The sequence below is a fragment of the Uranotaenia lowii genome, chromosome 2 (assembly GCF_029784155.1).
Source record: "Uranotaenia lowii strain MFRU-FL chromosome 2, ASM2978415v1, whole genome shotgun sequence".
Taxonomy (NCBI): Eukaryota; Metazoa; Arthropoda; class Insecta; order Diptera; family Culicidae; genus Uranotaenia; species Uranotaenia lowii.
Window position 1 is genome coordinate 141650945 of NC_073692.1, and position 16241 is coordinate 141667185.

The 16241-nt window shown below is 34.9% G+C and overlaps 1 protein-coding gene across 2 annotated transcripts in view; it reads left to right on the top strand.

The window, feature by feature from the left end:
* The window catches only part of LOC129741027 (prohormone-3-like), a 133549-nt gene that overhangs the window by 66433 nt on the left and 50875 nt on the right, over positions 1-16241 (top strand). For both annotated transcript variants that reach the window (XM_055732718.1, XM_055732719.1), the window contains exon 2: positions 3178-3454. In XM_055732718.1, coding sequence (XP_055588693.1) covers positions 3293-3454 — 162 coding nt within the window. In that variant the 5' untranslated portion in view covers positions 3178-3292. The remainder of the gene's footprint in view (positions 1-3177; positions 3455-16241) is intronic.

Sequence of the window (16241 nt, forward strand, 5' to 3'; positions counted from 1 at the left end):
GCCTTTATCAGAACAATCATTTATTGTGAGATTACTATTACTCGAAAAAATAATATTCTTATACCAATGGAATCCACCATTGTTGGGCAAAATGTATTGAGAAATGGTTTTGATGAAAATCAAACGTCATAAAAGTGATCTAAGAGTAAAGTACTATAAGTTCGAATGTCGTGAAAAGGCCTCCGTCTCGAATGGGTTAAATACAATTTAAAACCTGTAAATGAATTTCGATGGAAATTTTTTTTTTCAATATTTTTGTTCTTGATTTTTGTTGGATAATTTTTGGGTTTTGACGAAATTTGCCCGGATATTGCCTGATTTTTTGTCGTCAATATTGAAATACAATGCCCGGATTTTGCCATTTGCCCGGCCCAGATACGTGCTGACAAAATTCAGGCAACCTTAACATAGATAGGGGTTGATTGCAACGAACTTTATTTTTAATGAAAAAATCGAATATAAAGCATTGCATTTTTACAGAATCTTTTTATGTTTGTCCGAACTTTTTCTGTAAATAAAGCAAAAACAAGAAAAAACTTAAAGATGCTTGCATACCTTTAGAGGTAAAAATTATTTGAAAAAATGCGTTTCAAAAAATTTGAAAAAACTAGCGTACAACGCGAGCAACTATGTCAAACCTAATTTTGTTATCATAGGCGATGGAAGCGCTGCCGAATTTGAGTGATGGTTTTCCATTAGTGCAAGTGAGATGCAGCTAAAATTTCACCCAGCTTTTGACAGATCTTACGGGTTTTTCTTAAGGAGAGAAAGAATAACTTTTCGATTCCATCGCCCATTAGATGATAACTAGATTACATGAATTTTTTTCAAAACTCAATGTGTAATGAGGTATACATATGTTGCTTGTAATCCCACTGTTTGTTGATACCACGTTATCAGGCACGCTATATTCGGGAAGTCATTGATATTTCTTCAAAATGATGTTCTTTATTCTGAACTAGACACTTGCTGCATAACAAATTCTAAACAGACTTAATAGTTTTCCAAATTTGGAATAAATATTTCCAAAACACAGATTTAAAAAAAAATTTAAAAATTTATATGATGATCATAAAAAATTACAAGTTTCACGCAGATTCCATAAATCGTTCTGTTTCTGAAAATTTAAGTTGTTCTAGTGAATTTTTCACCTAATAAATGATAGAAAAGCTTGTTAACCACAATAAAAATGAAGAAAAACATCATTCGGAGCCATACGTTAACGTATTTTTGATAAAAAATTACATGGACCATCTGGTGTGTCTTTTACACTTTTCTCTTACACGAACCCTTAGATAAACTAGAAGCGTTTTTAGGGTCTGAAAAAATTTTGATATTTTGAAAATTATAGTAGACTCTATCCTATAATAAGGATGCCCTGAGCTTTTGCAAAAATCATTAAAATCTAGAGATGAAAACTTCATAGAATTTTTTTTGGTCATATTAGTTTTTATTTCACATTTTATAAGTATCAGACAAAAAAAATTCTAAAAGTTTGTCGACTACCATTAATCATTGCATACTTAAAGGCGAAATTTTCTAATTTTTAGATGAAAGCACTTTTTGAGTGTTTTTTATCATGAAATTGTTAGTCATTGTATAAATTTTAGTAATTTCGTGCTTAAAAATGAACAACATCCATTTAGAAGAAAAATATAGGGGAAAGTGCGGTAACGTGGGCCATGGGGAAACGTGGGCCACTCTAAATATCTCAGCTTTGTGTTAAGACAAAAATCTAAATCCAATTGTCATCGTCGTCGCTTTGCGTAAGCATGTTTTTCTATATGTTTTGACTTATGTGCGTATCATATGCTTCTTTTATTGACCTAGCCTTGAAAAATGTACATACATAATTAAACAAGCACCCGAAAGTACAAAATATGCCCATAAGCTTATGGTCTTAGTTTTGCCATGATCTTTCACGTAGAAAAAGAATTTTTGTTGAAACATCAATAAGTCACACAAACGCAATCAATTTGCAAATCATAGCTTGTGGGGAATCGTGGGCCACATATTGTGGGGTATCTTGGGCTACCTATATTTTGATTTTTTATACATATACAGAACTTTAATAACGTTTTTCCTACCTAAAAAGTTTTCTTATGCCAAATAACCAGATGTGAAAAATCCATATTTTCCAATGCGATAGAGTTATGTTCGTCTCTCCTATATTAGAAATTTTGTCGAAACGTTCGCGAGCCAGGAATTAGGAACTATTCGATCATACACAAATTTCTTTTTGAATTCCTCATCTGAAATTGCTTTAAAATAACTAAATGAATTATGAAATTTCTGTTCTGGGTCAACTCATGAACTTTGCACGTTATCTTGTCAATTTAGATTTGGTGGCCCACGTTTTTCCACAGGTTTGCAAAAACCAAAAAAAAAATTTTTTTAAAAACAGTCAGAACTCGGGAATTTAATGTATTCAAAAAAAATTTAAAAAAAATCTAATGATACCTTAAAAATGTAGAAAACCTTTCAATTTATTTTTTTTTTCTTTTAAATAAAGAAGTTATGAAGCAAAGAAAAAAAGTGGCCCATGATACCCCACTCTCCCCTATCCTTTTTAACTCGAGGGATCATGTGAACCCATAACATACATTTTGGGAAACTTTTTCTAAAAATTAATGAAGAATTGCTTTTGCTTTGAAAATATGCCTTTAAGAAGTTGATATCACATGCTAACGATTAACGTATTGGAATAAATATTTTTATTTTTATTTTTTCGTGTGGGGCACATGTTTAAGTGATAAAAAAAAAGATCTGAAAGTCACAATTTGTTAGATTTTTCAAACATATTTTTTTTAGAATAAGGCATAAGACACAGGCGATACGGAATCATCCGAAATATGTTTTATTATATATTCACTATTGAGGAGACACTGTGACTTCATCCGAAATCATCCATTTTAAATTAAAAACCATGAGCAAAACTAGATTGAAATGGAAGAGGATTTGTCGGATTTTTCCTTTCGTCACCTTACGTGAGATAACATCCTTACTACAATAGTATCCTCCTACACAAAAGCTCTCATTGATACCGAAAATCGACCTCAATCAAACGCCCCGACTCGAGTCGTTATCGTTTGATTACCATCTCTGTATCACAAAACCGTTCCGACTTTTGAATTGCCACTCAAGGGTACGAATTTGTCATCTCCTGTTTCGTTTCAGGCACCAGTAGTCGTCCCCGGGAGAGAAGCCATTCAGCTGTCCTCCCACAAAACTAATCAATCGATAGCAGCCTAATTCGGCGAGCAACCTAAACCTAGTCATCATCAGCATCGCCATGAGAGCACCGGCACTGTGGGCGGCCATCGGGGCTGTGCTAATCTTCAGTGGCAGCGCCAACGCATGGGGCGGCCTATTCAACAGATTTTCGCCGGAAATGCTGGCCAACATGGGCTACGGAAGCCACGGGGGAGCCTATCGACCGCAAGCGTTCCTACAGGTAAGGATCAGCATTTGTACATTCTAGACAGACAAGGGGGGTTCCAATTCGATCAGTTCAGTGGTCGTTTGAGCTGAGTGGTCTGGGATTTGCTACTTTTGCATTCATTCATAATTACACAGAAAACGTTTTAATTGGTCTGGGATTGTCAGAGGTTCAGTTTTAATTCGGGTTGTTGGTTCAAACACATTCTGGCATTATAAAAACCTACCATTTTTTTTTTCAAAAAGATTGGTTTAATTTTTTTTTTTATTTAATTAGTTTTCTATCCTGTTTTACCCTCTGAGATTGAGAGATTCATGACATTTAATTTTCACAAGGTTAGCCTCTTTAGCTTCTGACTTTGATTTTCAACTGATTTTTTTTAAATTTATTTTCAAAATTAAAAAAAAAAACATTTTTCCATTGTAAAAGAAAAACAATCCAATTAAACTTTTCATCGCAGGCCATCACTGCCGAAGTAATCGGTTGATGCGAATGTCATTCTACAAATATTTTAAACTCATTAACAATTTCGTGGAATGAATTCCCATTATCCAGACTCACTGGACAAAAGTTTTTCATTTCGTTTCAAATTTCCATCGTTCGCTGAAATTGCCGCTGCTAATGGTAAGATAACATATAGATACAGATACCGGAGAAAAGATTTCATTGGTGTATTCATAGAACTTCAGCTTTAAAAAATTTGATTTGACATTTCAATGATGATTTCACGATTTTAAGGAGTTTGTATCCGGATCAATTTTGAAGCAGTGGTGGCTGAGATTTGTAACGGATCATTCTAATAAAATAAAAGATGCATAACAGTATGCCATCTAGCCGTCAGTTTAGCAACATTTTTTAGTCTAGACACAGCAAAAAACGCTTGAGCTGGTTCCACATGCCCATTTTTGGCTCACTAAATAAAAGACCGGGAATGATTGTCCACCGTATGCCTAGGTTAAAAGGGAGACAAAGAAAGAACTGATCCTTTTGTTTAAAAGAACTTGAACGTGGAGCTTGGAATGACCTTGGAGTCGACTTGCACAGACATTTGATCTCGAACAGCCAAACAGTGTGACATGTTTAGGTGTGATATCAGAACTTGGTAACGCATTATTCGGACCAATCTTAGGATATCAGATAACTGATCAAGAAAATTAAGTTCGGTAGAAATAGTTGGGTCATTCTTTCCGTTATCATATACCTTTTAAGGTAGTAATTTTTAAAAATAACAACCAACTATAAATGTAAGTTGTGTAACAATCATAATAGTGACCACGTGTGATTAACCAGTAATCTTTTGATTGAGAACAGGATATTCGGTCATTAAGTTCTGCTAGGTGTCACGCATGTAGTTTGAGTAATCGTGCGTAGTACAGGTAATTAAAAAAACATAAAAAAAAGTCCTTCTGGAAATATGAAACGATTTGGCTAACAATCTACGTTGACAGGTAACCCGCGTCAACGTGGGTGTAAGTTCGGGCTACGAAACACGCCTTGATATCCCGTTCTGAGGATACAGAGCACGTTTTCCGGTTGTGGAGTGAGGACCCCCGGTTACAATAAGAAGCCAGCTGTGGCCAAACGCTAAACTTATATCCGGTCGTGGAGTGAGGGCCCCGGAGCTATTGTGAGCCTCCAGCGCGTGCGCAAAAGCAACGCTAAGTACCTGGTTGAGGAGTGAGGACCCCCGGGTTACAGTGAGTCACCTGCGTTGAAAAAGGCACACAACGCTACACCTCCGGTTGTGGAGTGAGTTCTCCCTGGTAACCAGTCTTCACGAAAACATGTACCGAGTGCGAACTTGAGTGCGGAATTCCAGGCGCAAGTTTTCTCTGAACTTGCACACAAGCTTGTACTTGGGTTTAGTTCGAACCTGAACTCGAGCACATTTATTGTACCCGAGTGCGCGCCCCGATGTTCGTACCCTGGTTCGCTTCGGGTTCGTACCGAGTTTTGTACTCATAGTGGTTGGCTGAGCTGAGATTGAATGTGTCTGCCTGGGTATGCATGGGAGTTGAATGCAGTTTTCTTCAGTTAGTTTTTCTATCGTTTGTGCGTATGTTATTCAATTTCACTGCTGTTTTTTTAGCATTTTTGGAGTTATGCATGGGGTGCTAAAACCGAAATATGTTATCTTTTTAAGTTGATATTTTTCGGTAATCACTGAAAAATATCAACTTAAAAAGATAACAACAACTGGCGGTGATCAAAACCCGTAAACATTAAAACCGAAATATATAAATAGTTGGTTTTTGAAAATTGTTGATAAAATTTTTTTGTCCGTTAGCAAGAAAACGAAGGAAAAAATTGGCCGATAATTTGTTTGTCTGGAACTAGATTGTTTTTCAGAAAACCGGATTTTATGAAATAATTGGGAATTGCCGTTTCAACTCTCGCTCTGCAAACTTTATGAAACAATATTTATATTTATGAGGCATTAAAAAATGCAAACGTAAAATGGATAAACAGTCGCATGGCGAGTAGAAAACATATAAAATTATGCAAATTTAAATGATTGAAAATGAAAAAAAAGATCAAATTGACAGAAATGGAAAACGATCAAATATTCAAAATTTCAACATTGACAAAAATATTAAAAATGCCTAAATTTAAAAAAAAAGATGAAAATTTAAAAAAATGCCAAGAATATTACAAATGGCAAAAATTTGCAAAATATTAACCTTCCAAAGCTGTTCGAAAAACATCCGTTTCGGGGAAATTTGAGTAGCGGTTTGATGGCGTTCCCCAGGCCGTAAATGTTATTCGAATTTTATGATATGATATTCATTGTGTAGGTTACTTATTCAAACTACTCAACATTTCAAAATTAAGTCGATTTGTATTACCTGCTTTTAAGAAACTTGTTCAGACAGAAAAAAAGTAAAAAAAAAAACAATTATATTTTCAAAATACTCATACTTTCTGACAGCTGACAGAAGTTATGGTCAAGGTTGCCGAAATCACAGAATAATCTATAATTTCGCAGAATTTTGAGCATATTTTCGTCACAGATTCTATGTCATAGAACAAAATATTTACAGATTTTTGGTATTTTGAATACTTTTCCAAACTTATAAATTTTCATACCAATACTTACTTTGGATTTCTGAATCAAATTCACGAAAATGTTATAAAGTTAACACTGTTTTGTGATTTCTATGATATTTATTGTAAAAATAAGCATATGCCAAATGTTTTTCAGTGAAAATCGTATTAAAACATCACAGAATTTTGTCACAGAATTCTGGAATCAAATCAAAGAAATATAGAACTTTTTTTTCAAAACACATAGTTTTCTCCGATTATGGTTACTTTACGTAAGTAATATTAGCATAGGAAGAATCAAACATGGTAAATCTAACCAGCTCCAAGCTAAAATTAAACATTGCACTACCAGAAGTTCACAAGCCTAATTAAGCAAAATCTGACCATCGGAAGGGGTTGCGATTGAGCCTCACGCGTGAATGGGATTAAGAAATATTTTACTCGAGAGATGCACAAAAATCAGATTTTTCATTAATAACTTTTTTATCCACTAGCCGATTGATTTTTTAAAATAATTTTCTCAAAGTCTAAATCAAGACAAACATTTCGCTCGAAGACAGTATCACGATTGGAATTGAAACATCGAGTCATACAAATGTGTGGCCTGAATTAGTTAGATTAAACAAGTTCAATCTAGCGCCAAACGATTTAACACTCTCGAGTAGTTTTCCCTACATGGGGTTTAAAGTCAAATTTCCTTCTCCTCAAGAATGGTTATCAGGTTTCGTAGAGGACCAAATGTCCTCTCATATTGTATTCTATACTGACGGTTCATTATCAAACGGCCGTGCAGGTGCAGGAATTTACTGTCACGAGTTGAACATAGAATATGCTCAACCTCTAGGAAAATATTGTACAGTCTTTCAGGCTGAGCTATATGCTATTATGTATGGAGTGCAAATTGCACTTCAAAGGAAGATTATGTTCAGAACAATTTATTTCTGTTCAGATAGCCAAGCAGCTATCAAATCACTCAGTGCTTCCAGTTATAGATCAAAACTGGTAATCGCATGCCGGAAAGCAATCGAAGAACTTGCTGAAGGCAATGGATTAAACCTTCTATGGGTACCCGGACATAAGGGAATTTTTGGAAACGAATGCGCCGACGAACTCGCTAGAGCTGGGTCGGAAAAGGAATTTTACGGACCAGAGCCGGCTGTCCCAATATCACCATGTTGGTTCAGAAACCAAATTCAAACTTGGTCCTCTAACCAGCATGAACGATACTGGGAAGAGTTGGACACTTGTCGTCAAACAAAATTATTTTTAGAAAAACCATCTCCAATCATATCGAGTTACTTATTAACTTTAAATAAATCTCATTGCAGCATCTTGATCAGAGCACTCTCCGGTCATTGTAAACTCAACTATCACATGCACAACATTCAGCGTGCTGAATCTCCAGTATGTGGTAGTTGTGAATCAGATGTGGAAGATCCCTTCCATCTTATATGTAACTGTCCCTCATTTGCCAGACTACGTTTTCGTACTCTGGGATCTTACGCTTTAAGCGAATCTGAGTTTAAGAAATTAAACTTAAAAAACATTCTATCATTCCTTACCGAATGTAGAAAAGAGCTTTAATGTTAATAATCCCTAGTGGAAAGGCTTTATGCCATCTTAAATAGATTGAATTTATTTCTTCCTTTTATAGGTTTTTCAGGTTTCTCAGGTAAATGATGAAATCTTGGATAAAAAAAAAAAGGCTAGGCACAATTTTCCCGTATGTTTGGATAACGTGCCGCTATTAAGCCTACCCCCATTCTGATACCTGATACCTGATTTGTTGTTATTTGTGGTTTAGAAAATGGGGCAGCCTTAAAAAGGACACGTATCCAAACTAACGGGAATATTGTGCCTAAATTTGAGTTGTTCAACAAATCAACATAAAGCTTCGTCCTTTTTGGGACTTTCCACTTTAGCATCTCACCTTTACCCAATCTCACTTGTCGAAATCTTGACTGTTATTCAAGGTTATTTATTAAAATAAAAACTTACCGGTAAGTTTATCAGCGTTGTTTTCATTATCTTATGTGAGAAATGTAACTAGTCTTTGAAAGACTAGCTTTTTATGTGTAAGGTATGATTGAATTTCCTCCGGACAACGTTTTTCATGAATTTTACAGTGTATACATGGTTTAAGTGAATATGTTTCAAGCTTTCAAGCATTTTGTTTTAAACCATTTATTTGTTTATGTATGTGTGTTTATCTGAAATATGAAGCGTAAGAAGTACTCCCATGTACTCCAACAATTCAAAGTCATTGATCTTTCCACAAAGTTTCATCTGAATACTTCGTTTCACCATTCAGATTTGACCGGTTACGAAAGTGTTAAATAAACTGTTATAATCATGTGATAATTCTCAAGAAGTCGTCGTTGGTGCTTTTGAGTAAGACAGGTGCAAGTGAACTTACACCCTTCTGATCCCATACAAAAAAGGATTTTCATTGTGTTTGAAAAATCTTGAATTAATTTTCATTTAGACCTGTATCTTCTACAGTGTGTAAATACATGCTATAAGCACAGGCAAGTGCGTGGTTATATAAATTCATAAAGTTATCTGCACCTGAAAAATAAAATGATAAAGTAAGATGTCCTCACTGTGAATTTACGACTTCTGGAAACTTTTTGAATCTTTCCCGAAACTTTGATCGAGTAGCATCATTTTCGTTCTTCTACACATTCTGTTATCCGTAGCATTCAGATTCAACCATGCTTCAACTTTGAAAATGAGAAAGTTTAGCCCGATTCATTTTTTTTTGTTTACATTGTCTTTACAACATCAAAATGTCATAGGCCGCTAAATTGACGCTAGATGGCAATGTATTCACTTTGCGAAAAATCAACCGATTTTTCTCCTGAGTGTCCTGTCTGTTTGCCTGTGTTATAAGTTTCCAAAAATCTGTGTATCTCAGTTTTGACAAAAAGCACTTACATACCTCTGGCTTTCAGAGCCCCAAATATTATATAGCATTTTTGAACTGAGTAAACTGAGCATAACTTTTAATGTGAAATCGGGCGCTGAATCCGTAAATGAAGAAAAATCTCTGTTGAATAGCTTATGAGTTATGTTCAAAATATAAAATATCTCAGACTGCATAACATTAATTAGATATCTCTTTTTTGCATATATTAGTCGAAAAAATTTGCAATCGATCACCATCTATGCGAAAGATCAACAGTATTGTTGAAATTTATGAATTTATGATAGAAAAAAAAGGATAAAAACGCAAAAAAGAGAAAATTTTGTTTCATCGACATTATAAGGATTTACTTCTTAAATTTTCAACCGATTTTGATTAATAACCTCATCAAATCTTTGTTTTAAATTAACATTTAAGGCTCATAGATTTTTTTTAAATGTTAGCAGTACGTCTAAATCTGTCGATGGAACAAATTTTTTTTTCATTTTTTCTATCATAAATTCATTTATCAATAGCAACTTTATTCACCTTCACTATGCATAATAGTTGCAATCCTTTTAAGTCCAAGATATTTTAATCAAAGTACAAGTAGTAATTTTTAGCATAATGTAGAGATGAAATGAACCCGATCAGGAGGGAAAAACTAAATTATATCAAGATGAGATATTTTGATACTAATTTTTTCCTATCTAAATGAGTTATTATTCAGTACTCGTAGGATGTTAAAATATCTCAAATTAAATCAAAAAATCTATGCGATCATAGCTAAATTATATCAATTTTAGATATGCTCCTTTCAAGATTATATCTCATTCAGATAGCATAGTTTGATATTGGACAGAACAAAACCTATCAAAATTATAACTTATCAAGATATGAGTGCTTCGAGAAAAATTTCTAGTGGAATGTCAATAAACCACATTATATGCTAAAACCATGCTCCATTTTTGGTTTCCAAAAAATTGGATCCAATTTTATGGATCTGTTGAGCGAAACTCATTAATGCACGATTTGGGCCGTTGGCTTCGATGTCCGTGTTTCAGAAAAAGTTTCACGTATATCTAAATTTGATATAATCATTTTATTTTGAGACAATCCGAAAAAAAATCTTTATCATTGAAAATGAGCTCAACCCCATTCAAGTCTGTCAATCAGAATAAGATATAATTCAGATTGGAGAAACTTAAAATCGAAAATTTTGAGTACTTAATTATAACTGAATCAGATGTAAATATCTTGGTGAGATACGTTTGTGTTATTTTTTTGATATGCTCTCCTGATCGGGAAGGGTATGAAGAAAGTAATTCAAATTAAAAAAAAAATTAAAATAAAATAATAATGGTTTAGTCAACACTAAAGAAAAAAAAATACTATGGCTACGTTTTTAATTTTGGCAACACAAGGCAAAACGAACAAAACGAAGTCAGTCATTGATCTAGTCTTGTGAGCTTCCGATGTGTCTGAGTGAATCTCTGGATTTTTTTAATGTCATTTCTGGATTCATCGCCTGATTTCCCATTAAAAGCGATTTTCAATTTACATAGTTGAAAAATACTGTAACTAGTGTGTAATGATTCCTTGAAAACGAAAACTCGAAAATTTTGGCGAAAAAGGATACTGATTTAATCAAATATAACATCGAATATGTGTACAAAATCTATATAATAAGGGTGTTCTAAAATTGCATAATTTCTTGGGGCTCACCCTTCAAATAGTAGATTAGGCTGAGAAGAACAAACTTTTGTTTAGGGCCAACTAAAAAAAAATCATGTTTAGAGGTTCCGCAAACGCGATCTTTGATAAAAATCAACTTTTTAAGGATTTGATTTTAAATTAATTCTGGGTCCATAAATTTTCAAACAGCTTATATATTTTATATTTTTTAATTTTGTTTAAATTAAATACTATACGTAAAAAATAAAAAATGAACCTAATTTGCATCAAAATGAAAAATCAGCTAGCTATTTTCCAGAAAAAAAAATTTATTGTCCAAAAATTTTGTATTCAACCGACCAAAATTAATCATCAACCAAAATTAATATCAATGCCATCAAAAGATGCGGATTTTTTGTGCACTTAAACTCTGCTGAACAAAGTGTGTTGTTTGTATCGTTTTGTGAAGAGCTATTGACGGTTCAATCCTTATTAAAAATCACAATTTAGTTTATATTTTTTTTAATTTTTCAAATTCGTCTTTATAAATACTTTCTTGAAATCAAAACACTTGCAAAAAAGACTTAGATGATTTTATGAAATTATCAGAAGGTCATATACCAAATTTGAGTTGAATCTGAAAACGAGAAGGAGCTGCACTGAATCTCAAGTGTGAAAGGGATTGTGTTCTGAAAAAGCATTAAAAACTGAATTTCATCAAATACTACTTATCTACCATTTGAAGGATGAACTCTTAGATTCCCAAACATTATACAATTTTGGGACAACCTAATAAACATGTGTAGAAGCGTTCCCCAAATGACCCGACTTTTGAAAAAGTTATGTGCTGCAGGCTAAAATTAATCCTAGACCTATTACAAGATCTCATGCCAAATTTTGGCCAGATCGGATCACGCGAAGGAGTTGCTCAACAAGCCTAAAGTTCGTATGGGATTTTGAGACATTTTGTTTGGGAGAAACAAAAAAAAATTGTTTTTCATCAATAACTTTGGTTTCTTTCGGCCGATTTTTTATTCATCACGGTGGTATTCATCACGGTTAATGCTGTGTCGAAATGTTCGAACGTCCCGACTCAATAACAATGATGAATACTGTGTGTATGGATGAAACCTCCATTTGGTCATCCGACACGACCGTGTACGCAAGCCGGCCAGTCAGTGAGCGAGCGTGAGCAGGGAAGCGAGCCACATTGTGGCGAGAGGCACATTGCGTAGTTCCCCCGGCTGGGGCAGTCAAGTGGACCGATGGGATCGTTACGGAAGACTTGGCTAGTCTGCACATTTGGCGACCGTGACAGGTAATTTCTCGTGAACTTAATCAAACGAGAAATTATAAAATTGAATCAGAAAAGTAAACAAAAGCGATCAACGATTCACGTTGAACAAATTTTCAGCACAGTTGCTTAGAAATTAGACACTTTCTGAATTACCCATTGCAAAAAAACTGGGTAGTTCTAAGTTTAAGTAAAAAAGTAACAAAGTCAGATGAATTTCGGAAGCTATTTCGTGTAAAGTGAAAAAAAAGAAAACATAGTGCATTATGTGATAGATAACTAGTGTTTTAGCAAATAAGCAAAAAGTGTTTTATGAAATAATGCCGAAATACGAATGATGAAACAGTAAGTGAGTCGTTAGGACAGCATGGTTATGTTCAAAATTTCAAGCGGGTTGAGAGGACAGCTTGAAATTGGAAGGCGAGTTGAGGGGACAGCCTGAACTTATTGAGAAAATCAAGCGAGTTGAGAGGACAGCTTGAAATACATTTGAAAATAACACCAATAAGCAAGTTGAAAGGACAGCTTGGTGATCAAGCGAGTTGAGAGGACAGCTTGGTGGTCAAGCGAGTTGAGAGGACATCTTGAAATTAATTAAAAACACCAATAAGCGAGTTGAGAAGACAGCTTGGTGATCAAGCGGGTTGAGAGAACAGCATGAAATAAATTATAAACACCAATAAGTGAGTTGAGAGGACAGCTTGGTGATCAAGCGGGTTGAGAGGACAGCTTGAAAATGAGAGGCGAGTTGAGAGGACAGCCTAAACGTATTGATAAAATAAAAATCAAACGTGTTCAGAGGACAGCTTGATAATCAAGCGGGTTGAGAGGACAGCTTGTAAGAAATAAAAAAACACACCAATAAGCGAGTTGAGAGGACAGCTTGGTAATCAAGCGGGTTGAGAGGACAGCTTGAAAGAAATAAAAAAAACACACCAATAAGCGAGTTGAGAGGACAGCTTGGTGATCAAGCGGGTTGAGAGGACAGCTTGAGAGAAATAAAAAATACACCAATAAGCGAGTTGGGAAGACAGCTTGGTGATCAAGCGGGTTGAGAGGACAGCTTGAAAGAAATAAAAAAAATACACCAATAAGCGAGTTGAGAGGACAGCTTGGTGATCAAGCGGATTGAGAGGACAGCTTGAAATAAATTAAAAACACCAATAAGCGAGTTGAGAGGACAGCTTGTTGATCAAGCGGGTTGAGAGGACAGCTTGAAAATGAGAGGCGAGTTGAGAGGACATCCTAAACGTTTTGATAAAATAAAAATCAATCGTGTTCAGAGGAGAGCTGGTTAATCAAGCGGGTTGAGAGGACTGCTTGAAATAAATAAAAAAAACACCATTAAGAGGGTTTAAAGAAATAAAAAAAAATCTCCTAAAAACGATTTATAAGGAAAATTTGAAGAAAAAACTCGTGAAATGAATTATAAGGACTTCTAGGAGAGTATGGAAACCCAAGAAAATTGAAGTCATATTGAAACAAGGTAAAAAAAAAGTATTGAAAAGAGTTGAGGAGATAGCTTGGAATTTCAACTTTAGTGAATTGAAAGCACAGCTTGAAAACTTATAGGCGAATTGAAAAGGCAGCCTGAATGTGTTGAAATAACAACTTGAGATAAGAAAAATCAATGGAGCGTGTCGAGAGAACAGTTGGAACAGATTAATCAAATTTCATATGAATTTAGATAACAACTTAAAAACCTAAAGCGTATTGTGAGGATAGTTATGGAATCTACACAAACTCATAAAGAAGCAGAATGAAAAGTAAGCTTTGAATAAGAATAAACAATAATGAAAATCGAGGAACAGCTTGCACTAATCATTTAAATTGTCAAGTTTGTTGGGAATACAGCTAAACGATACGGATGATACGAATTCCAAGCGAGTTCAAGTAGACAACTTGAAACTATAACTTGGCATCGAGAGATCAGCTTTGGTATCTCATAGAAATTATAACCAACCGAGGTGAGGAGACAGCTTGGGATGAATGTGAATATTGATGCAAGTCGACAACTCGAAATTTTAAAAACAAAAAAGAGAGGATTGCAGGAGCAGTGGAACGAATTTAGGTCATGCGAATTGTAAAAATAGCTTGGAAGCTTCAAAGAACAACTTGAAATTGAAAAGCAAGAATGTTATTTAAGATGACCAATACAATATGTCAAGCGAGTCAATAAAGGTAAGTTAATGTTCATGCGAAGAAAGTGAGAATTCGGAACGAGAAATGAGTTATAAATTTCATAAAATGATTGAATCTCAAATAACATAAGCATAATTTGCCAAAATACAAAAAAAAAACGCAGATATTCGTTGATAATTTTTCCCTCTCGGAGTTTCTTAAACATGCGGTAAAAAAAAAATCAAGTTAAAAAAATGAATTTCCCAATTCAAAACATTGTAACACAGAGTGTAAATGTGTAATCATTAAATTTTATTACAGTTTTAAAGATTACGCTAACAAAGTTTAAAGTTCAAAAAGTTCATAAACAATCGTTGAGAAACAAGACTTAAGATCATTGTGGCCCAATTTTCCAATGAAGTGTGGTTTTTCTAAAATTTTACTTGCGCATCTTTCTTGTGCTTGAAGGTACTTTATGGTCCTGTTGTTATATAGAGAACAATTTTTTTGTAATAATTCTAATAATATGTGTGTATGGATGAAACCGACACTTGGTCATCCGACACGAGCGTGTACGCAAGCCGGCCAGTCAGTGAGCGAGCGTGAGCAGGGAAGCGAGCCACATTGTGGAGATAGGCTCATTGCGTAGTTTCCCCTGGCTGGGGCAGTCAAGTGGACCGACGGGATCGCTACGGAAGACTTGGCTAGTCTGCACAAATACCACCCTTGCCACTACCCCCCTCCCTCCCCCCGCCTATTTTTGAAGCCGAATAACTTTAACTCGAATCGTTTTGCAGTCTTCGGATAAAATATTTGTCATAATTTGGGCTTGAGGAAAACCCGTTCTCAAAAGAAATCGGCCGAAGGAAACCAAAGTTATTGATGAAAAACTAGTTTTTTATGTTTTTCCCGAGCAAAATGTCTCAAAATCCAATACAAATTTCAGGCTCGTTGAGCGACCCCTTACCGTGATCCGATCTGGCCCAAATTTGGCATGAGATCTTGTACTAGGCCTAGGATCAATTTTAGAATGCTGCAGCGCATAACATTTCACAGTTTTTAAATTTCCCATACAAATTTGGGGCAGTCTAAATACAGAATACTTAAAACTAGTAAACCATCTTATCTAACGAGCACCTGAAATTTAGGAATTTTTTCTAGGGCCCAATACTCAAACATAATCGAGCTCAGAGAAATAAGAATTTGGATGTGTAAGATTTCAATCTCCTCTTTTTGCCAGTATTTTTTGTTTTGTTTTTGTTTGCCCAGCTTAGCTCAAAACGCCGTCGGAACAAGAAGCGTTTCGTGAGCACGTTGTACAGTTCTACGAACTACATAAAAATCACGGCAAAAAATATACAGTAAAACATTTTAAAAGTGAAATTGTGGCGGCTTTCACTGTTTACCATATTCTAAAATTCCCAACAAATACTCGCAAGCAAGGTAGTGGCAGACCAGCGAATGTTATGGACGCAAAAGGACTTCTTTCTCTTTCTCATGCCTTCACAACAAGGAATCACTGAGCCAACGGCATGCCTCCAAAAATTTCAACTGTTCCCCCAAGACATTGAAAAAAGTTAGAATTAAGTGCCGAAAGAAGACAAGAGCCGCAGAATACACTGAGGATCAGATTTCGACTGTAATATCCGAATGCCGCTGGATGTTTAAAAAATATTCCGATTTTTTTTTTGTTTTGGACGACGGAAGTTATTTCGCATATCCCCGGAAACGATCGATGCTATTCCAAGGATAGTTCTACTACT